The sequence below is a fragment of the Condylostylus longicornis genome, unplaced genomic scaffold (genome assembly GCF_029603195.1).
Source record: "Condylostylus longicornis isolate FDR11 unplaced genomic scaffold, ASM2960319v2 ptg000003l, whole genome shotgun sequence".
Lineage (NCBI taxonomy): Eukaryota > Metazoa > Arthropoda > Insecta > Diptera > Dolichopodidae > Condylostylus > Condylostylus longicornis.
Window position 1 is genome coordinate 1,104,456 of NW_026577972.1, and position 25,035 is coordinate 1,129,490.

The window sequence follows — 25,035 nt, forward strand, 5'->3', positions numbered from 1 at the left end:
TATTGTTTTAAAATTTAAATAAAATTCTCTTAAATTAATTTATTATATTTAATTAACAAAAATTTTGTTAAATGTGATACACTCCAGTTGGAATTTTTAACATAAGGCTTCATATCAAAAAATATAAATATTATATAAATATTAAATACATTTAATTGAATTATATATAAGTGTTAAATTTGTTATAAATAAATAATTAAGATTTTATAATATTTTCTATAGTCGGAACTTAATAACTGTATGAAGTTATATATGAATATAATTCCATTTAGGAAAATTTTAAAACGTGGAAACTTTGGTACGCATGTACAATACATTTACTATTTATATTACTTTTACATTTGCCGTTAATAATAATGTTTTACAAGTATATAAAACAGTTTTTATAATAATATAGATATAAAATGTAAAAACATAATAATAAACATGCTGTCAGATAATTGAATTAACATCGGGTATATAAAACACAATTCTTATTTGAGTGGACAAAGTAAGAGGAGGAGGAGTAGAACGAGTACTATAAATATACTGATGATGGTTTTTCCTTGACATAAGTTATATGGTGGTCTAAGGTGTTTTTTTTTTCTTTTTTATTAATTTGATTGTTATTGATTTTAACACTTTTCAAAAAAAAAATGTATTTATTAGTTCTAATCTGTCCGTCCGTTCGCATGTCCGTGGATCTATTTACAAAACATCCAACACCGTTAGAGATAGAAAGCTGAAATTTAATATGTTAATATATCCTTGCTATAGAAACTTGTTTTCTGTTGAAGACAACTTTTTTATATTTCCTTTCTCCTAAAAGTTATGACACCTTGAACTACTAAAATTGCTATTTTTGACATTCATTGTAACAAAGCCATAAGGTATATATTAAATTTTGCAAACGCAGAAAAGTAATTTTTGAATTTTTGTTATGCGGCGCAGTCTGATTGAATATTAAAAAAAATTACTTTTAAAGTTAACTGTTATTATATTTTTTTTTAATTTTTAATATCGTTTTTCTTCTAAACTGAAACTCAAAGGACTCTGAAATTTAAGCAGATTTTAGATGTTAGTTTATTCGTTATAAGAAAATAATTTTCCACTTCCACCCTCTCTAAAGTTATAAAGTTATCGCCCCTCAAAATTTGTAAAATTAAAATTTTCGGCACCTTATATTTCCGCAACTGCAAACGTTTACTAATTACTAAAATTCAACGTGTAGGTTTTTTATTTTTTTATAATTTATTATTAATTCTTATAAGAGTAACTAATGGCAATTTTTTCATACTATTGCAGAACAGATAGATGACGTAATGAAAGGAACGAGTTTAAGGCAAAAAAATTAAAAAATTTTTCTCCTCGAACTGGACTCGAACCAGTGATCCACCTCTTTCAAGGCGGACGCTTAGACCAATTTGTCGGCAATTTCTTCACACCTCTGTAGCTGAGTTGGTAGAGCGTCCACTTAGAAAGCGGCGGGTCACTTTTTCAAATAGAAAAATTTATTCATTTTTCTGCCTTTAACACGTTCCTTTGATAACGTTTTCCATTTGTTTTTTTATTAAAATGCTACTTTACAAACCAGTTGTTTTGATCCAACTTTATTTTATTTTTGTTTCTATTTAAATGTTATAACCAGGTTATTCCCATGATTGTTATTCATATTATCCTTTTTCGATTGAATAAAAATAATAATTTTTTTTTGGTATTTTAACTTTAGTTTTATATTTCTGTGTGCTTGTTTGTTTTCATTTTTTTCCTATATTTTTGTTTATTGCAATTAAATCAAATGATTATTTTTTTTTTAATTTTTTTTATTCATAAATTTTTTATTTCGTATAGTTTTTTTAAATATCGCAATGTACACAACAATAAACAATTTCTCTGGTTTATTTGATTTTATTTGTTGACCTATAAACAAAAATTATAATAGGTTTGAAAAGAATTACAAATATAATAAGAAAAGAGCATAAAATTAAAAAGTAAGTAAATAAATAAGAAGTTTAAACAAATATAAAAATTAAATTTAAAAAACCAAAAAAATATTAATTCTTATTTGTATAATTTTACTGTTTGTATATTTAAATGTATGTGAATATGCGTGATTTTATTAAATTTTTTATTATTATTGTTGTTATGAAAATGTAATAAGTACGTACATAAAAATTTTTATTAAACTCAAAAACTATTCAAAAGTACAGTTCAAAACAAAAAATAAAATATAAATAAAAAAATTAAAAAAATAATTAATCCAAAATAAAAACAAAACTTATACTTATAACTAATTACTTCTTAATTTTATAACTATAAATCCTATACAATTCATCACCTAAATAGGTCGCTTTAAATTGGAAAGAAGGACCCCAAAAAAGTTCTAATAAACTTCAAAAATTATACCAGTAAAAATCAAAGTATACATTTTTATTTCAATAAATTTATAAAACAACAAAATTTAACTAAATCGTGCTGAAAAAAATTAATTAAATTAACTAAAGATACAACGTAACAAAATTTAACTCAAAAATGACAAACAAAACCTAAAATTAAAACTTATAAAAACCCAAAGGTATCACGAATCAACCAAAATAAAGCTTCAGTTTTGATTGTACAATTTGATTTAATATCAATTTAAATTTTGTGACATTATTTAAAATTGCAGTTTACAATGAAATTTTTGTCGGCTAGATCTCAAAATATTTTTTACGTTATTTTATATATTATCAGCATCTTCAATAATCTCTATCTGAGCATGAAGATATAACCCAGAAGTTTCCAAGCGAGTGATTGTAATACAAAAAAAAAATACAAAATAATTTTTCAATTTACTTTTAAAATCTAAATTTGAAAATATGTTTTTTGCTGTTGCAATGGCAGCAGAATCATCTTCTGGTAAGTGGCACAACGCATTTTCAATTTTTTCAAAATACTGCGCATAATATTTTATTGCACTTAACAATGTCCGTCAGCGTGTTATAATAGATTGGGATGGGAGTGGTGAATCGGGTTCAGTTTCTTTAAGAATTTGTATTCTTGCTGGTGCTTTTGAAAAAATTTTTTTAAACGGAGTAATAACACGATCAACGTCTGGATAGAGGCTCCTAATTGTTGCATATAATCTATGTAGTCCATGGGCTAAGCATGACGGCACTTGATTTTACCATATATGATGCAGAATCTGATATAAAAAGCAAAATTAAATCGCGATTAAAATTGCTGTCCAATGTTTTTATGGAATCATCAAAAAAACGTTCTTTTCAAGAACTGCTGCATTTACTAACAATTTTATTTTACTTTCTTCTAGATATGCATTTAAAACATCAATTATTGTATTAGCCACGAATCTCCTAGTGGTATCAGTAGTCTCATTTATAGAAACCCAAATATAATGATTCCTTATTTTACTTACTATTTGAGAAATTTTTTCCTCATATAAAGGACTTAAGTAGCTGCAAATCGCAAAATAGGTCAAAAAATGCAAAAATATTTAAAAAGGTTAAAAAAAGTGTTAAACCCCGGAAAAGGTTAAAAAAGGTTTTTCCAAATCGATGCCAAACAAAAGGAAATTTTATGAAACGCATTTGTATATTGGCAAATATGTCCTAATAAGCACTACTAAAAATAGGTAAAAACCTAAAAATCCGTTCCCTATTATAACTCATTATTTCTTAAGTTTATTGTTATTATTGCTTCGCTTATCATCAAGTAACTTGAAAAATTTAAACACGTAAGTCAAAATTTAATAAATCTCGATATTATGTAGCTTTTCCAAAATAAAGGAGGTACAATATAAAAAATTCATTTATGTACAAGCCTTATTTAATTAGTCTACGCGTCACTTTCCATTAATTCGAATAAAATTTTAAATTGCTGCCGATTCAGTTACTTTAACTAAACTTCAACTCAAAAAGTTAATTACTACTTATATCTCCTCCATTTCCTTGTAATTTTTGTTTTATAGCAAAATCTAGAGCCGAATGCGCCCTATTACGTATAACTATATTACGAAGAGCCTTGTTCTGGAAAGTTTGTGTTTTTTTGATGTGTGTTTGTTTGGCACAAGTTTATTGTATGATATTTGTTTTCTCATTCTATTCTATTCATCTTTACATATTCTTTCCATCTGAACTTGACATCCAAAGTATTACCTAGGTGTTTCGCTGTGTTTTTAAGCATCATTCAAACTCAATTGATTTTTTTAGCTTTATTTTTCATGTATTGTCCATTTACTTATATTGTCACTTGCTTCCTATAAGTTTTTTGTCGATTATTCAACATTAGGCCCCACTGCAAATATTGCTGCATCGTCGGCAAAGTTACGCCCTCAAAATCTGGAAAGTCGCTTGGATAAAGCATAAATAACATAGCACCCAAAATACTACCTTAACGCACACCAGCATTAATTTTCCTAAGCGTAGAGTACTCCTCGTTCTGATTAATCCAGAAAAGCCTGCCAGACAAATACGACTCAATGAACTCCACTTATTGCAAAGTATCAATTTTCTAAGTTTAAATAATACACCGTCGTGCCAGACCTTATCGAACGCCTGAACCACGGCCAGAAATATTGTCCAACGTGTTTGCCTTTCTTCAAACGTATTTTCCACAATATTTTTTTTATTGTGTTTGGTCAATTGTTGCACACTTTTTTCTAAAACCAAACTGATGGCTATCTGATCAATTTCTTATTTTCTATTATTTGCATCAGTCTTGTTAACAACAATTTTTTTTAGAACTTTTGATATCATTGGTGGCAGAAAAATCGGTCTATATAAGTTGGCCTCATGATAGCTTCCTCTACTTTCCCAGGACTAGGAACTAACCCAGGTTAACTGCTGCATTTATCACAACTTTCAAAAATTTCAATGCCTTTCTCGGCAATTCTCTTAATATTTCAGCAGTAATAAGATAAAAACCTGGTTTATTCGGTCTAAGCGACTTTATCGTTTGGCAAAATTCTTTTTATTAAATAAAGCTATTGTGCACTCATGCATATCAAAATCTTCTACTAAACAAAGACTGCAATTCAGTTCATTTGGTTAAAAAATTTTTTCCCTGTGATTTCGCAAATAGTTTAGCTTTAGCCCTATTGCTTTTTGACCACGTTCCATCTGCTTTTCTCAGTGGGGGGATTCGCTTTATCGGTTTATACGATTAATTCGTTTCTTTATTCGACGATTAATTCGTTTCTTTAGTTGCCCATACGTATATAATTCTCGTATGATACTGATTTAAAATTTTCTGCTTTTATTGAGTGTTTGAGAAAATCTTCAAAATCATTTTATGGTCTTCTTGCCATTCACAATCACTTTATCGCCTCTTGCGATTTTTATCTAGCTGTTCTTTTTTGAACCATTAATTCATTTATGTCCTCAGGATAATTGCTTGATACAGGTTTGAATTCAGAGAATCTTGCATTTTATAGGCAACTTTCTGTGTCAATTTGATAAAACTCGCAACTTCAGAATCTATATTTTACGATAACATTACGTTTGAAGCCTATGCAATCTGTGTTTTTTTTAATAAATGTAGAACGCTCCGTTTATTAGGTATTTTCTCGCCAGAGGTTAATTCTCTCGCAGAGTGATCTGAATTCAAAATAAAATCATCTTCCAAAATTCAAAAAATTTGCTGAAATCCTTTTAGATATAAAAAAGTCAGTAAAATTCGGTAAAAAATAAAACTTTGTAAATAAAAAGCTAGTAGATTGAATGGAACATTTCAACTCTGGAATGGCTTTACTTAGTGCTCTATCTCTAGTTGAAGTCAATTTACAGCCTCAATCCACATGTCAACAGAAGGCCCTTAAAAATATCCTATTTCATGTTACACTATGGCGGACAATATACCGAACCAACATTGAAGTTTTGCTTGGTAGACCGAATTTTATCCATAACAATTATTTAATAAAGCAAATATTGCTTTAATTAATCTTTAATTAATATAGCAATACCACCTCTTTAATAGTTATTAGGGTGAGTTGCATCTATAACCCAGTGTCCAAATTCATTCCCAAGTTTGCTTCTGGCAACAGACATATAATGATATTCTAGCTCTAAGAAAAACTTCCAATTAGTGCATTCTACTTAGAACACCATTAGCGCTCCATGTACCAATTCGTTTTTCAGAAATCGCTTCGGGGTTGCTAGATATACGTTTTTAACATAATTTTGGAAGCCACTTGTGAGTATGTAACACCATTTTTCACTTTATTTTATGTAAAAGCATTAATCGTTCTTGGGGTCCCTTCATGATTACTGTATGGGCCGATTCCTTTTTATGACCATTCACATTTAACTCATTTCGCCCCTCTTTGGTAAAGTCACACTTGACATGATATGTGAGCTACAGGATGTAGGTTTCTGACCATTACTTTAATTATAGTTTCGCCAATTTAGTTTCATAAGTATGCCATTCCAATTTGGCTTTATTAGCAGTTTTATTTTATTTTTAGTTGATCGTTATTCATCATGTTTACTTTTCACGTCAATACTTTCTCTTTGAGGATTTTTAATAGCTGCGTGTAATTAACTATATTACTTACTATTGATTAGTTATATTACTTACTATTGCTGGCACAACGCTCCAGAGAGGAACCATTTCGGGAAGCAAAAAACCCAGGCCGCCGAACAAACCCTCAAGCTTAAAGCCGTTTTATGAAATCCTGAAGAACCATTTAATTGTTGCAGTGGTAGACCAGGCCAAAGATGATGCCAGGATTTCAGCAGAGAACTGATGGAAATTGGAGAGGCGGCTGATAGCAAGCTTCCTTCAGAGCGTGAAAGAGAACCCAGGCCCATATCTCTCGGGCAGAGACCAAGATTGGCATAGGGGATATGTCAAACTTGTGGCTTGTTCTGACAATAGTTCCTTGAACCTTTACGAGAAGGCGATAGCGCGAACAGGGCAACTTTGGTCCGGCACGAGACTCACGACCGCTTACATCAGAAGCAAGCCCATCCTCGGGGTCTTCTTTTATGATGGCCTGAGGAGACTGTTGAAGGAAGTTAATTGGATGAGGTTGATAATTTTTGGGGTTGGTATTACATGGGGGTTGTGACATGTTAATCTGGGAGTTGTCGATGGGTCTTCTTGTCGGTGTAATTCATGGGCTTCGCGTGGTGTCAGGCGGGGTTCCCTTTTCTTACTACTACTACTACTACACCATTTTTCAAGTACAATTTTTGTATTTATCAAGGTAAAAATATAAAATTTTTTATATTTTTACAGGTAAACGATCAACTCATATTTTCTATATTCAAAATTTAAATTTTATTTGGGAAACAGTAAACTAATATTTGTGTCAATTTTTAAAATAAATGTGTGCCATTTATAAAAGAAATGAAATTAATATTTACCCACAAAGCTAATATACAATTTTTTAATACCTAATTTATGGGAATATTTTTTTATGAATTAAATTTTAATGATTTGTGAGTATTGATTTTTTAATGACCTTATTAAATACAAAGGAAAATTCACATAAAATGGAATATTATTTTTCTGTAAAAGCAACAAAAATTGATATTATGTTAGTTCATAAATAAAAAGTATCTAAAGCAGAATTGAAATATAATATATTTAACTAAAGAAGCAAGTGAATTATACACAAAATGAAAGTCGGTTGCTCCTTTACTCCTACAAAATCGAAACTTTTATACTTTAATGCGCTTTTTTCCCTAATAAGCGTTGCACATTCTTTAAAATTGAATGAAAACAACAAGAGTATATTTTATTTTTAAGACTAAAAAAAAATTGAAAAAAAAATGTTTATTAGTTTCACTCTGTTCATGTGTCTATTTACAAAACTTTCACACTCTTGAAGACAAAAAGCTAAAATTTTATAAAAAAAAATGGATCTTTACTATAGAAACTTATTTCTATTGTAGAAAATTTTTCCTGTCTCTCCTCTTCGCCTAAAATTTATAGACCCTGAAAGTCCTAAAAATGAAATTTTCTGACTATTTATTGTATTACACAAAACCGCAAAGATATTTTTTTAAATTCTGCAAATACAGAAAAGTAGTGAATTTGAAATAGTTAGACAATAATAAATTATGTATTTCATTAGAAAAAAATTTTTTCCATTCTCCACCCTTCTCTTCGTTATCGCCTTTTATTTCTGAAACTGCAAGAGCTTTTTTAAATTTCCGGTTAATAATACCATGTAACGGTTAATACCATGTCATAAAAAAATATAACTAATTTTCTTAGCTCATAAATGTCGAATTTAACTACATTATTATGTTAACGTTTTATTCAATTTTTTTCTTATATTTGTCCCTAAAAGTATGCAATAAATTAATTTATTTTGGTAGACTGTTATTTAGAGCAATATTTTACCAATATTGTCCAAGGGAAAAATGCTTTTTTAACATAAAACATTGGCTTGATTAAACTTTATTTTTTCTTTTTTCAATAAATTCCAAATTACAACATTTAGATATATATACATATACATATTTAATTGTTATATTAACGTATGACATTGACCTAAATAACCTTTAAACAAGAAATAAAAATAGAAAAATAAATTAAATTTACCACATAAATATTTTATGAATGAATTGATTGATTTTTACGTTCTCCACTCATGCCTGTACTCGTATTAAGTATAATTCTAACTTTTATAATACATTGTATAACAGTTTTACACCCTTTGAAGAATTTGATAGCGTTTTGTGTTATAAGAATTAAATGCAAAAACTGTTTTCTTTTTTAAATCCAGATCTAACATCAATTAAACTTTCTCAGTTACACCTATTTTATAGTTGAATAAAATTCAGTTTAGGCTATTTTTCATATTATAGGTATATAAATAAAAATGTTTAAAGATTGAACGAACTAATCCGATCAAATACACAATTCTATTTTTTACCGATCGCATTTAATAAAAAAAAGGGGGTTGCTTATTGTGATGTTACCAAATTTCATTTGTCAAGTTTTCAATGAAGAGAATGCAATTTTTAATGAAGATAGGGAATCATAAATAAACTATACTTTTATCAAGACGTCCGCTTCTCTTCCGTTCGCGTTTGAACCTGTGTATCTCAAGAACCTTTATATACTAAGAACCAAAATTGCATTTTTCTATAGTAGCGTGTTAATTAAAAAGTTTGCTTTAAAATTTGAAAGAACAACATTTCAAAAGCATTTTTTCATAATCTTGTGCACTATTCTCATTAAGTTAGACAATATACACGCTGCTGTCGATCAGTGTCACATCAGATTTGTTTCTAATAGCATACTGAAAACGGTTTTTGTTTGAGAAATTTTGGCAATGAAAACTCAATAAGAACGAAAGAATAACTAAAATTCTTTCTAAGAACTAGGTGCAAAATTTGAACAGTTTCCGAGGTATAGGGATTTCAACCAATTTTCACGAAATTTCTGTACTTGCCCAAATTTTTTGCTCATAACGTTATTCCGAAAAGATTGAAGCTCCAAACAATAAGTTTTTGAAAAGTCTAAAGAGCTTGAAAGTAACATATTACTTGATTTTGTACTACATGTACTTTCAATTAATCAGGCATTCGAACTTTCGAAGAAAAAATCAAATTTTTTCCTTCTTTCATTTTTTTAGTTTTCTTTAACCAGATAATGCCGTACAAAATTTTTTGAAACTTAAAATTTTTTTTTATAGAATTTTGCCAATAATTCAACAACAGAAAATTTTTTAGATATTGGTTTTGTTGCTATTGTATTGATAATAATTTCTTTGTAGAAGTTGCGGTAATTTTGTCCTTTATTTTTGTACATAATTCAGGTTTTAAACTCTATATATAATTATTAATTCATTAAATATATGTATAATATATCATTATTTTGATTAATTTCAGATTGATTTCTCATAAGAATAATCTTTACAACAAAAAATATAGCAGTATAGAATTATTTTTTTGTGTTTTGACTCACCTAAATATTTAAATATGAGGGAGAATGAGATATTGAAAATAGTGTAATAAATAGTATTAGATTTTATTTTCTACGTTTTTATACGTTGGCTTTTTTTCAGCATTCTAATTGCAAAAAAAATATTAGCTTATGGCTTTAAGCCACTATGAATTATGTATCAATACAATATCTTAATAAAATTTTAATATCTCGGATACTTTTGGTACACATAAATACGTATTCATGCCGGCTCTAAAAATATAGGTATACCGCCCCTACGTGGTTTCCAAAAAGTGCGTGCTCCCGCTTTCAAAACAATAACCAATATGCAATAAACTTTGCATATAATGGTTAATTGGTTGCTGATTACACATATATATATTGTATATACGTATATATTTATAACTCTGAAGTTTTTGAATTCTAAATTTTTTCACTAAAGAAATTCATTCACATAATATGGTAGACTTTTCACTTTAGTAAAAAATAAATAAAATAAAACTTTTTATATTATGATTTTTTTAATGGACATGATAAGATGAAAAAACATACGTATATAATGAATATATAATTCATGTTTTCTTTTTTAATAATATTTACCTTTAATTTAAATAATATATTTACCGTTTTGTTTTTACTTTTTGATATCGTTTTGTCTTCTACACAGCAACTTGTAAGAGCTTGAAGCAGAAGCTTTTAGGAACATTTGAAATAGTTCATTTGTTAAAAGAAAATTTTTTTCCGCCTCCACTCAAAAACTTGAATTTTTTGCACTTTACATTCTCGAAACTCTAAGCTTTAAAATTAAAAAAAAATACATCAATTTTTCTTAACTCACGCTACTAACCCTCAAATTCGAGCATTATGTTAACACGCCTTTTAATTTTTTTCCTTCTCTCATCCCTAAATACATGCAATATTTTGGTATATGAATAAAAGAAATTTAACATATGTAATAAAGGGTGACCCAAAATTCACGCAATATTTGAATTTTGCGCCATTTGTGCGGAAGTGCTGCCGACAAAAAAAAAAATACAGCGTGACAGGTGAAACTTCAGGGCTATTAAAAATGGAGCACTACATAAAAGAACAACACATTTTTATTGTTCAAAAATATTTTGTAAATAATGAAAGTTTTTTTCGAATAAAATTATCTTCAACGATGAGGCTCACTTTCATCTTGATGGCTTTGCTTATCGACAAGTGATCAAAATCCACACGTGATTGTTGAGAAGAAAATGCATCGACAATGTTGATGCTGCTCGCTATCGCGACCCAGAAACAAATCAATTACTACATGAGTAATTTCCTGGTCGCGTAATTTCCCATTTTGTATGATCAGAATTGGCCGCCTAGATCATATGATTTAATGCCGTTGGATTTTTTTTCTTTCAGGTTTTTGAAGTCTACGGTTTATGTCAACAAGCCCACGATCACACACGTCTCGAAGGGACAAATCGAGCACCATATCAGCAAATTTCAGCCACATTTATGTAAAACAATCATAAACAATTTCAACAAAAGAGTGCGTATGTGCCAGCAATGTGGTTGAGGCCATTTACCCGATATGCTATTCTATACATAACTCTATACTGTATATATCAATAAAAAATTTACAATTTTTTAATTATAAACCTGTTTTTTCTACCAAAATTACTTCTTGCGTGAATTTAGGAACACCCTTTATATTGTTTTCAATAGAAGTATTTTCACTTGTTGGAGGAAAAAGTACTACCTTACAAACCATTTGACCAAACTTTACTTTCAATTGAAAGGACATTTCATTTGTCATTATTAACTAAATAATTTATTCATGCATGTTGTTCATACATTTTAATTTTCATATATTGGTAATTATAATATTATTATGTAAAGAAAGAGAAAGAGAATTGAATAAATAAAAAACTTATATAGTAAGTTATAATTTTCATACTTTTTTTTTTTAATTTTGAATATATTTTAATTTAATTGCACGCAATATATAGAGACGGCTGCGATTGACTATAATAAATATATTTTTCCGTGTCGGTATCAATAAGGAAAAATATTAATTTTTTTTTTAAATTCATATTAATAATTAATATTAATAATTCAACATTCAAATATTTTAAAAAACCTTTTCTAGAACGTAAATATATTTTAGAATTCCAGTATACTTGATATATTTCTCACATAAGGAGAACAATATCTCCGCCGTAGGTATATTGGTACCAGATACGAAAAATTAATAACATTTAATGTTCCTATTCGAAAATGAGAATTTTAAAGTAACATATTCGTATACACATATATAAATATAAGTATTATACTACATAATATCCGCCTATTGTGGTGTTTTAAATAGCAACAATGTTATAGTTTATCATATGAATAAACTATTCATATCAGTTTACAATTATTTAAAAATTTATTTCAACCAAAATTTTTCAATAGAATGCAAAAATTAATAAAAATAGAAAAAAAAATGTATATATAACAGTTATTCTGAGAATAACAGTTTTGAATATAACATAATATGACAGTTTTAGTATTAGAACTTATATAGAATTAGTGTTTATACAATAATGTCCATATTATAGTTATATTGGTTTTAAGTTTTAACCACGTTTACGAATATGCCATATTACATAAAAACTTTTATACTATATTATATAAACTATAATGTATGGTATAAAAGTTTATACTTATATATACTATTTATATATAATACTCTATTAACATTATATTTTTATATTATATGGGTATACACATATCATGTACATATGCATCATGATTTTCAAAAAAAAATAATTTTTCACAAATCATACATGATTTTTTAACAAGTACATTTCTAAAAAATACATTAATGTGAAATATAAATATTTTTTTTCATCCTATAATTTCAGTATTTTACCAAAAAATATAAACAAAAATCGATCATAATTAAAAAAGAAAATGGCGGAAAATGTCAGAGTTATTGTAAGATGTCGCCCAATGAATCAAAAAGAGAAGACATTAAATTGTAAGGTTGGTATATAATCAAATTTTTATATATATTGGAAAAAGCATTATATTAAAGTCTTTTTTATTACAAAAGAGCTAATGTATTCATGTAGTCTATGGCTACTTACGGTTTAAGAGAAAATTTTTCGTTCTTCATATTTTTATAATAATTTATTACCATTATTATCAAAAATTTATTTTATTTTTATTTATTTATTCATTTTCCTTATTTTTCATATAAAGCTAAAACTAAAAATAGTTAAAATAAAATATAGAGAACCTTAAAATAAAATAAAATTAAAAATAAGGATGGCAACAAATGCCATGCATACAAATTTAAATTTAATTTATTTGATCACAAAGATCACAAAGAAAAGATATTCAAGCAATAAAAATTAAAAAAACGAAAAAAAAAATCTAGAAAGATAAGTGATAGCGTAAAATTTAATATAAAATTCAATTTACAATTTTCAAGCTGTTTACAATTCAGTACTAATTTTGAGTTATTAAACACGATCTATTTTAATCAAATCTTAATCCGAATATAATCACTAGATTGTGCATCAAACAAATTTAGCTCAATAAAAGCTCACGTTCTTTGTGGTCGAAATTAAATAACCATTTTTCTAGAGATTTTTCAAAAACTGATAAAATTTGAACTCTTCTGAGATCCAATGCCAATAAATTGAATTTTGGTGCAATTGAGATGTAAAAGTGAAAAAAATTTCATAGTCTAGCTCTTGCAACAACTGCCATATTCATATTAAGTTTAAAGTTATATTTTTTTTTTTGTATAATATTTTTTAGTTATTTATTTATATTTAGCTCAAACATTTTACATAACTTAAAATTAAAGAATGCATATACAGATACATATTTTTTAGACAGAACAAATTTTTGACTTAAAAATTAAATTTAAAAATTATACAAAATAAAACTTATTCGTATTAATACTCCATTGAACAAAATAAACGATGAAAAACTAAAACAAAAATTTGTTAAAATAAGAAGACGCTATACTTTACTATAAATAAATAGAACTTTTTTCATCGTGTCCCACGTCAGTGAAAAGTCAAGACTGTGTGTGTGTTTGTTGCATTCAACGGACAGGTTCATATTTCTCATAATTGGTCGTACGAAAAAAAATCACGAAAAGATCAGGGGAATGAGACCTAAAGTTAGAGGTAGTAACAATTTTATTTAAAATGCCGGTAAAAATTAAGTTAATTTTCTTAAGTTGAAAAATGAATAACACATCCACGACATCACGTCTTTTGCCCAGTGTGGGTTAGTTAATTTATTTGAGCCTATGTTCATAAGGTGGAAGAATGATGGGGTCTTCCCGAGGCAGAAGGCGCAGTGCGCAGGGCGAACCTCAAATTAAATTTTTAATTAAAATAAAATTTATAATTAAAATAAAATCTTTGCACCAAGTAGCCAAATTTTTGTTAAAGATTTAAAAAAAATATATGTGACGAAGAGAGAGAACATTAAAGTACCTGAAAAGCGAAAAATTAGGTACAAATCTATTCTTCCTCAGTAAGATTTTTATATATTGAAATAGGATCCGTCTCAAAAAAACAAGCATATTAAATTATAGCAACAAACAAACTTAGAATTAAAAAGCGCAAAATAGACCATATCGAAACGGTACCAACTTATATAAAAAAGATTTCCCCGCCTCTTAAAGGTTTACGCCCGCCCTTTAACTATTTATTGCAGTGAAACCATTAGTATTATATAAATTTTGGAAAAGCAAAAATATGGTGGCTGGCTTCTTCTACCGAAACGAATATATTTGAACTTCCAAAAAACAAAATGGCCGTAAAAATTTACCCTTACCTAAAATCCGTTTTTCCCCAAATTTTTGATGTCGTTCTTCAACACCCTAGGTTATGAAAATCTAAAATTTTAACAGCTTTTAGAGACTTCTAATGTTAGACTTCTTCTAACGAAATCACAATAAATAGTTCATTTCGTTAGAAGAAAATTTTTTTCCATCTCCACCGCCTCTCAAGTTATAGCGCTTCGAAATTTGTAAAATTTGAATTTTTGGTTACTTATATTTCTGAAACCGCAAGCTTTTTCAAATTTCAATAAACACAGAAACTGTCAAGCAAAACTACTAAAAGAAAGAGAAAAATTAGGAAATTTCAATTTGCGGGATGAATTTAAAATATTGACTTTACATGAAAATATTTTTATTAAGGTTCGTAAAAAAAAGATGATAGAAATGAAGTACCGTCTTCCTCATTAAGTTTTTTTGAGGTTACAGATGTAAATCGCGTGCACACACAGACCGACGGACCAACAGAACGGCAGACTGTCAGATAGACAAACAGACCAACATCTTTCTAAAACTATTTTAATATTTCACTTTCATGTCATGAATAAAAGAATCCCCCCCGAAAACTCGATATGCGAAAGTTGGTGCCGTCACGTAACCTCCCTTATTGTATGCAATGCGGTCGATTTAACATGATACTAAATATTTATTATAACAAATGCTCGCAATATATAGTATTCATTGTATTTTACTCATTTTGATTTTCAAAAATGTTACCTTTTATTAACTAACTTTACTAAGTAAAGATCTAACATTTTACTAAGCATATTCAATTCAGTTGAAATTTTTATTGCTTAAAAATAAGTTTAAGTAATTGCTGATTTAGAACTCACGCAGACGTGCAGTCTGTCATAGCACTTAAAATGTGATCTTTTATATTATATTTAATTTTTCTCTTACTTTTTTGTATACATTTCCCATTATTGAAAAGATTTCCTTCTTTCTTTCTTCTTCTTTCAGAATATTGTTGAAATAGATAATGGAACTGTTAATTTAAATAATCCAAATGATAAATTGGCACCATCAAAAACATTTAAATTTGATAATACATACGATGAAAATAATACAACTGAATTAATTTATAATGATATGTGTTATAATCTTGTTGAAAATGTATTAGAAGGATATAATGGAACAATATTTGCATATGGACAAACTGGCTGTGGTAAATCACATACAATGCAAGGGGAAATTAATTTAGTTAATAATAACGATAATAATAATAATAATAATAATAATAATAATAATAATAATAATAATAATAATAATAACCAACATGGTATAATACCACGTTCATTTGATCATATATTTGAAGCAATTAGTGTTGCTAGTGCCAAACGTTATTTAGTTTTAGTAAGTTATTTAGAAATTTATAATGAAACAATACGTGATTTATTAAAAATAAATAATAATTTTGATAATAATAATCATAATAGTTTACAATTAAAAGAAATACCTGGTGAAGGTATTATTGTTACAAATTTATCAACGCATACAGTACATAATTCTAAAGAATGTGATGAATTACTAAAAATTGGTACAAAAAATCGTGTTATTGGTTCAACATTAATGAATTCAAATAGTTCAAGATCACATTCAATATTTACAATTAGTTTAGAACAAATCGATAGTGAATTAGTTGAACAAATTAATAATGATAATAATAATAATAATAATAATAACATAAATAATGAGAATAATAATGATAATATTAATAATTATGATGATAATCAAGAAAGTCATCAAATATTATCGACAACAACAATTAGAAAAGGTAAATTAAATTTAGTTGATTTAGCTGGTTCAGAACGTCAAAATAAAACTGGTGCTAGTGGTGATCGTTTAAAAGAAGCAACAAAAATTAATTTATCTTTATCAGCATTAGGCAATGTTATATCAGCTTTAGTTGATGGTAAAACAAAACATATACCATATCGGGATTCAAAATTAACAAGATTATTACAAGTTAGTATATATACATAAACAACTTAAATTTATGATAGTAATTAGAAAATAATATTCATTTATATGCATTCAATATCTCGATAGATTTAGATTTAGATTAAGACACATGCAAGTGGCAGGTAAATTAGCAAACCAAATATAACTACTACGTCTAAAAAGTCTAAAGGTTATTATTTTGTGCGACATTATACAAAATAATAAACCTGAAAGCGTTATTACTTTACGAATGAAAGTCAAAGTGTTTTGTTGACACCTCCAGGATTAGTCAATCTATAACAATAATGAAACCATATATTAGCCGTCCGAAAAGCCTAATACCGCAAGTTCAAAGTTTCAATTGCCTCAAAATACGGATATTTAAGTGCGAATGTGAAAATATATGCTTCTTGACAAATAATGGACATCCGTCAGTTATTTTACTGAATAACAGAACTTACACAAGTATATAATTCATAGAAAGTCTTAATTTGGATGAATGATCAAAGCAGAATACAAAGTACAATATTGTAATATTATTCTCATAGCTCTTTGCCGACATTATCCATGCATAACCATATAATAACGCGATTTAATAAAGTTATGAATTCCATCAAATGTAAAAAAATACTCTCAAAATAATATTGGATAAATATTTTATTGTTCCATTTTCATTTCATTAGTGCAAATTGCGCTAAATATTAAATTTACTATAAAAAAAAGTTATAAACAATTTTCAATTTAGTAATTTTGATTGCTTTTAATTCGCACTTGAGTTCCAAATTTCTGACGTAATTTTTTGAACTGATTTAATCTAATTTTTCTAGTTGATCTTTTTTTTTAGATAATAATTTTGAAATTTGAATGTAATTTTAGTTAATGTTTGCATATATTATTTTATCTGAGTCTGATGAAAGTCGTATATGTAGACTCTATTTGACATCAGATTTTGTCTGACATTAAGCAATAGAAATTACTTTATTCTTATTACATTTATTGCATTCAGATCATTTATAATTAAAATGGAGACAATTAATTTTTTTGTGAGAGAGTACAAAGCAGCGATCAGCTGTTTTTTGTTTTGGTTATAATTTTGCCTGGCAAACATTTAACCTCATATTTTTGTCGTATGAATGCGAAAACAGTAACTAACAATTTTTGAATATTACAACTTTTTAATTTTTTTTTTATTATAACTCGTAGGACTCATTAGGTGGCAACACAAAAACATTAATGATTGCATGCATTTCACCGGCGGATTACAATTATGATGAAACATTATCAACATTACGTTATGCAAATCGAGCTAAAAATATCCATAATCAACCAAAAATTAATGAAGATCCTAAAGATGCAAAATTACGAGAATATCAAGAAGAAATTAATAAATTGCGGAATATATTAGAAACAAATCAATTAACATCATCATTATTACTTAATAATATAAATAATAATAATGACAATATTGATAATAATAATCATAAAGAATTAATTGAAATTGAAAAAAATAAATTGAAATTAAAATATGAAGAAGAAGCTGAACGTTTACGTAAAGAATCGGAATTACAACAAAAAGAAAAAGAAGATATATTACATGATATGGAATTATTAAAATTACATTACAAAAATCAATTAAAAGATTTACAAAGTAATTTACATATTAATAATAATAATAATACGAGTAATAATAATAATAATAATAATAATAATAATAATAATGAAAATAATGATAATAATGAATTAACAATATTAAACTCAAATAATAATAATAATAAAATTACACAAGAAGAAGTAATTAATCGTATTAAAATAATTAAAAATGCTTTAATTGGAGGTGAAAGATCCAATGATATTGAATTAAAAGAAAAACGTAATAAAAAGAAAAAAGCAGTTGAACGTCGTTTAAGTGCATTAGCACATGCACTAAGTCGCGTAGAACAAATATCTGATCGAGATTTATTACAGGAACATTATACTGATATACAACAAGAATTAAAAATTAAAAGTGATACGTTAAAATTATATCGTCAACAAATTAAAAGTTTAGAACGTGAAGTAACTGATCTACAAGCGGAATTTCAATTAGATCGTGCTGATTATTTAGAAACAATCCGTAGATTAGAAAGAAATTTAAAATTTTATCAGCAATTATTTGAAAAAGCATTACCAATCTTAAGAAAGGATGGTAAATATTGGTATGTATAAAAAATTATGCCTACATAATACATTAGAATTTATTTATAAACAGAATTTGAAAATCTTAAACATTTTATTCATATATACCAAGGTTTCCCACTTTTAGGGTAAATAGGGGTCGCAACCAGAGGTTTTTCAAAAAACTTCAGGAGCTGCGCATTAATTAAGCAGATACAATTTATGAAAGTTCTATGAAAGAACACTTGAATAGCATATATCTCTTTTCTATATATAAAAAGAACGAAAATTCAAATAACTTTGCTCAGTTTTGTGTGATATCGACATGGAGGTGGTGAATTTTTGCGAGAACATGGCAGAAAAGCGAATTTTTGAGGAAATAATTGGAAAATAATTTGGAGGACGGTGCTACGATCGTGCACACCCACCGACTTGCCTGCGCAGTAAAAATGTTCTATGTTCTAAAACTGCGTTCAGCAAAAATGTTCTAAGCTCTAAAACTGCGTTGTTTTCTAGTTGACAAGCAATGTCTTTTCTGCAACGTGTTTACAATCTATGTACACACTTGCATTCGCCCTTACTCAGATGTTCCTGAATATGTAGATGTTCACTTTTCCATAATTGTTTAGTTGTCATATTATCATAGGACCCGTATTTGGACTCCTCTGGCATATACAATACAAAGATTAATATATAAAGAGAAAAGAGTAAAATGAAAAATACAATATGAAATATGTAAATATGTATATAAATACAATATGAATCTTAGAGAATATGCAGATTATATTATATTCCCTAACTTCTTTATATATTCCCTTCAGATTTAATTATACAGGATGGTCCAAAACAGTTGGTTGGTCGGTTGGTGATATCATAGAGTTATTTCAATTCACCTACCATCAATGAATTTGTTGAATCTTTTTTGAAATATGCATAATAAAAGAGCCAATTCCGTTTACGATAGGTTCACCGAAAGGCTACTGCCTCTTGCCAAACCTGCCCTAAGGCCTGTTCCATAACCTCACTCATGGCATCCGATGCACACCTACTTTAAATCGTATCCAGAAAGATGATCCGAGAGGGAAGACTCCTTGGAGACCCTGCAGTTATTAAAATTTAGGGGCCTAGAGCAAGTTTCCAACGTAAGGTCTAAATCCTCTCCTTTTTCTTTTTATGAGAATAAAAAGAAAAAGGGGAGGACACGAACCCACGTTGCATATGTTAATGTTAGTATGACTTAAATAACTTAAAAGAGACTCACCTCATTCGTTTACATCGGTACTGCCCCCAAACGGTATGATGGGTGTTGGCGTCACATCGCACCAACACAGCTGCACTTCAGAAACTAATGACTTGCCTAATTTTCTTGGCGGCGGCAGATTTTTGCTGTCATAAGGCATGTAGGAGGAAATCAGGCGAAGAGGCCTATCTTTCTTCAAACTTTTCAAACCTCACAGCCGTCGTATTACCGTCACTAAAAATCATATCATCAAGAAATAATTTTTAGGTCTTTCTCAGCTAAAATACATGACCTTATTTTACTTACGCCAGGTTTGCAGTACAAGACATAGTTCTTGAGCCTCAGGCGCTGCACCTTACTTTTCCCATCTAATCATGCTTCCCGTATAAATGGAATGTTATTGGCGCTTACGTGCTATATAATGTTGTCAAAGACGACCCTACTGTGGTGGAGCCCCTTCATTATCGCCGTCTGCACCACCTCCCGATCTTTCCCTTTTGTTCTGGAACTCGCCTTTGTTCCTACACGAAAATTTTTTTTTAAACTTACATGTAATCACCTCATTTCAACAGCTTCAATACCAGTTCATAACCACCACTGTAGTTCAAGAAAAATGTTACCAAACCAACAATCAATCGTATAGAAAGTTAAAGTGATATGACCGCATTTATTTTAAAAATAATGCGGCCATAAAACGCAAATAATACAACCATCTTTTAAATTTCTAGAACTCATAAGACGTATAAAAGTTTTTTTTGTACCGACGCTCCTCCTTTCGTCCATTATCCCCTATTTTTTTACTTAAACGAAGTTTGTTTTTAATTTTCTTGATTTCGATTATAATTTCTACCATTTTAAAAATATTTTAATATATAGGGACCCAACACAAATACAAAATGAATCAATATGGAATGATGATTTACAAATGTGGAAATTACCAGAATATAATATGGCACATTTTAAATTACCACCGGCTAGTAAGTTGTAAGATTAAAAAGAAAAAAATTAAGAATTCTGTTTTTTGAATTTGAAAAATTTAAATTATTATAATTATTTTTTTTTTTGCTTAATTTTAAATTTGAAATCCTTCTAGCCTTATCAATTAATCAATATGAACAACCAATGATTTTAACAATACAAAATGATGATAATGAGGTAAAGATCCCTTCTACATATATTTAATAATTATATGTATTTAGTATAAGTAAACCGTGGCTTATATGATCCCAAATTGTAAATTATTTATTCAGATATTAAAATTTTAATGGCTTTAGATTCAATTAAAATTTAATATTGACTTTGGATTCACGTTTAATTGTATTAATAACTCACCTATTCACTGTAATGGAATGTATAAAAATTTGATGTGTTTTCAAAATGAAGTACTGCGATATTTTGAATATACAAAAAAATTAATGTGGTCAGCACAGAGTTGCGCTTTGTGCTACCCGAATTCCCTGAAATATTCGCCATTTATTTTCGGTAACAACCAGAACTCAAATATCAAATTTCAAGAAATTCCACAAATTCGTTCCATAGATATGGCGAAAAATGTAAAATTGGCCCGCAGATCAGTTTCCGAGCCCTGAATTTTAATACGAAGAATTGAAATATTAAATTTCAAGGAAATCGATTGATTATTTTTCTTTACACACGCAAAAATGTATATTTAGCCCGTAATAAACCTCCAGTTGCTGACACCTGATTTCTTCCAAAAGGAGCTTAAAAGTTCCGCGTACGGTCGAATGAAGCTTATACGAGTATATGAAATTTCAAGTAAATGTAAAACAGGCCCTATAAAAAGTGTAGTTCCCGAGGCCTGATGTATACCAAAAGTTGACCAATCCGTGCCATGCTCGAAATAAACTTATATATAAAATTTCATGAAAATCGGTTCAGCTGAACTTGAGATACACGCGTGCATACACAGACCGACAGGTTTCTAAAATAATTTATTTACACTTCCCTACCATGGAGAAGTGCATTCCCACCGAAAACGCGATATGCAAAATTTACAATTAAATATTTGGAAAATAGCATATAAAATAGAATAAAACGAGAAAAAATAGAGTTGACTTTGTCAACTCTGTGATACCCGTACGAATTGGTTATCCTATGTGCGAATAAATAAGCCATAACTGACTATGGAACAGACAATGACTTTAAGTTGCCGTATTACCATATTAATTTATGCAAAATTTCAGTACTGTGTTTTTCAAAATACTGTGTGTGCCAAACTACTATTGAAGTTGTACGGCAGCTACCAGAAAGAGCTAAGATATTTTAACGAATTTTTTCAAGCACATCGGCCCTACTAATATATTCGCTTGTGTAAAATATCAATATTACAGCTTTTATAGTTTCTGAGATATAGTCAAATAACTTTTGAAGTTGTATGGCAGGTACCAGAAGGAGCCAAGTAATTTCAACAATTTTCATCAAACATATTGGCCCTACTAATGTATTTATTTGTGCGAAATTTCAATACAACAGCTCTTATAGTTTCTGAGATATAGCCAAATAAATTTTGAATTTGTATGGCAGCTACCCGAACCGGTACCCCGATCATGTCCAATTTCAATAGGGTTCTGGCACATACTACAGTAAATCATTTGTGAAAATTTGGTGAATTTAGCTCAATTAGTTTTTGAGTTATCGTTGGGACGGACGGACAGACAGACAAAGCTAAATCAACTCAGAATTCGACGCTGATCAAAAACATACACTTGAATCTATGTCTAAGACCGTTATTTCTCAACGTTACAAACACTAAGGCAAATTTAGTATACCCTTCGAACATACGTTCGTACGGGTATAAATAGAATTTTCAATCAATTATTCAAATTAGTTCACATTTTTTAGTGCTATAAATGTTTTCATAAATTTTGGAATAACTTTAAAATGATAATAACGTTTTAATATCTTACCCCCTGAGCTGTATTGTAGGATATTTTAATATTGGTACTGCATTTTTAGCCATTTTAAAGAGACGTTTACAGTATGAAAATGTTTATATTTTTGTTTTTTACAGTATGATGTTTATGACATCAGAATTGTTACAATCCTGTATCGATACACAATTCAGTAATTTGGACTTATAAGCTGAGTTCTGTATTAATACAGTACTCGTATACAATTTTAATTATTACAATTTTGATCTCAGGCTTATATTCTTTTTGATGGATTACATGGATTTTGACGTACTCGTACGATAATTGAAAAACGTAAAGAACAAACACAACAAAACTTTCAAAAATTGTTTCCTTTCTACCATGAGTCGTTCATCCTTTTGTAATTGAACGAATGAAAACAAATTGTTTCTGGCAGCTTCTATACCATTAAAAAATCATTTCAAATATTTCAAAAACTAATCTCAGAAATTTTGTTTAGCCTTTTCATTATAGATTTTGATTTTATAATCTTGGCATCTAGGCATAGAAATGGAAATTAGTATGTAATCTACGTTAAATTAATTTACACTTACTTAAAAATTGCATCAACACAAGTGCAGCATTAATTCTAATTAAGTGATTTGAAATTGCTGAATTGTTTTTATAGCCATTTACAGTTTGGCCTAATGTCATATATGTATATCTATCAGGCCACCTAGCTCAGAGAGTAAATCAAAAATATATTTCAAATTTATTTCTGGTACAGCTAGTAAATTTCGTCTGAAAAATGTTTTTAAAAAAACATAATCTTCAACATTTCAATTTATGAATATTGCCTAATTACGAATGATTTTCATTTGCAATAGGCAATAACGTGATGATGGACACAATCGTCAAATCTTTGACTATGGGAAACGGTCTTTTACTGAAATTTTGAAATCATAGCTAAACTTAAAATTTTATTTTTTTTTAATTTATTATTTTTATAGGATAGCGATGACAATGACATTTGTAAATCATATTTTCGTTCAAAACGTTCATCAGCCGCTATAATTAGAGATAGTCAAAGAAAAGGATCAAAGAATTGGAAAGGTATACATTACCTACATAAATACATATACAAAAATAATTTTTTTCAGATATTACAAAAAAAAATATGAAAAATTTACAAACAAATCAAAATGGTTTAACAACAAATTGGTTAAATTATAGTAATATTAATAAAAATGACAATAATAATAGTGTATTAGCATCATGGTTACCACCAAATCGAATGTCAGTTAGTAAAACATGGTATGATTTGTCAAGATTATCAGCAAAATCATCATCAGCATCAATATCGTTAGCAGCTGGTGATAAAACAATTGGTACAAATACAAATAACGGATTATTAAATATAAATAATGGAATTAATTATAACACAAATGATAATAATACAAATGATTATCAACATCAACAATTTTTACAACATAATCAATCAAATGAGATAAAATTTAACCAAAGACAATATATATCGGATTCCGAGGATATTATTGATATAATTAACCGAAAAAATCATCATATAAGATCACCAAAATTTACATGATTTTTTTTTGATAATAATTACTGCATAATTACAATATTATAAACATGTTGTGTGCGAGAGATGTAGTTCTTTACAAATGTATTTATAATAATTTCAGCAATCCTTAAACACAATATTATGCATAATCGCACATGTGAGAATCACGACATCATAATATGAGGTTAATAATATAAAATAAATATCAAAATAATTCAGGATATATACCTAAATTGACGGGGGGGGGGGGGGGGGGGGGCGGGGCTATAACTGCCATAAATTATTAACAGATTTAAGAAAATGAAAAAGCAATATAAAGTAGCTTTGCCATTTGAGGCATTACTTAAAAAGTTATTGAGGAAATAAGTCAAAAAAAGAAAAAAATGTTGAATTTTCACAAAGTGACCAATTACTAAAAAATTTACCTATTAAATTTTTTTGTTTTTTATAGTTTGAAATATTTTGAACTAGTTTTTAAATTACATCTCACCCTGTTTCCGAGATAGATCGGTTGTAAACTGGATGGTTCAAGAAAAATCGT

The 25,035-nt window shown here is 28.2% G+C and overlaps 1 protein-coding gene across 2 annotated transcripts; it reads left to right on the top strand.

Annotated features, from left to right (window-relative positions):
• The first annotated feature begins 218 nt into the window (after positions 1-218).
• LOC129606013 (osmotic avoidance abnormal protein 3) lies at positions 219-24,721 on the top strand. Of its 2 annotated transcripts, XM_055516073.1 has the most exons (9): positions 219-298; positions 398-572; positions 12,765-12,885; positions 15,668-16,672; positions 17,852-18,843; positions 20,919-21,019; positions 21,136-21,197; positions 23,923-24,025; positions 24,073-24,721. In XM_055516073.1, the coding sequence occupies exons 3-9, from the start codon at positions 12,814-12,816 to the stop codon at positions 24,516-24,518; spliced, it is 2,781 nt and encodes a 926-aa protein (XP_055372048.1). In that variant the 5' UTR covers positions 219-298; positions 398-572; positions 12,765-12,813; the 3' UTR covers positions 24,519-24,721. The 2 variants fall into 2 exon arrangements, with proteins under 2 accessions (XP_055372048.1, XP_055372041.1); XM_055516066.1 differs by lacking the exons at positions 219-298; positions 398-572 and adding an exon at positions 1,757-1,970.
• The last annotated feature ends 314 nt before the right edge of the window (positions 24,722-25,035 follow it).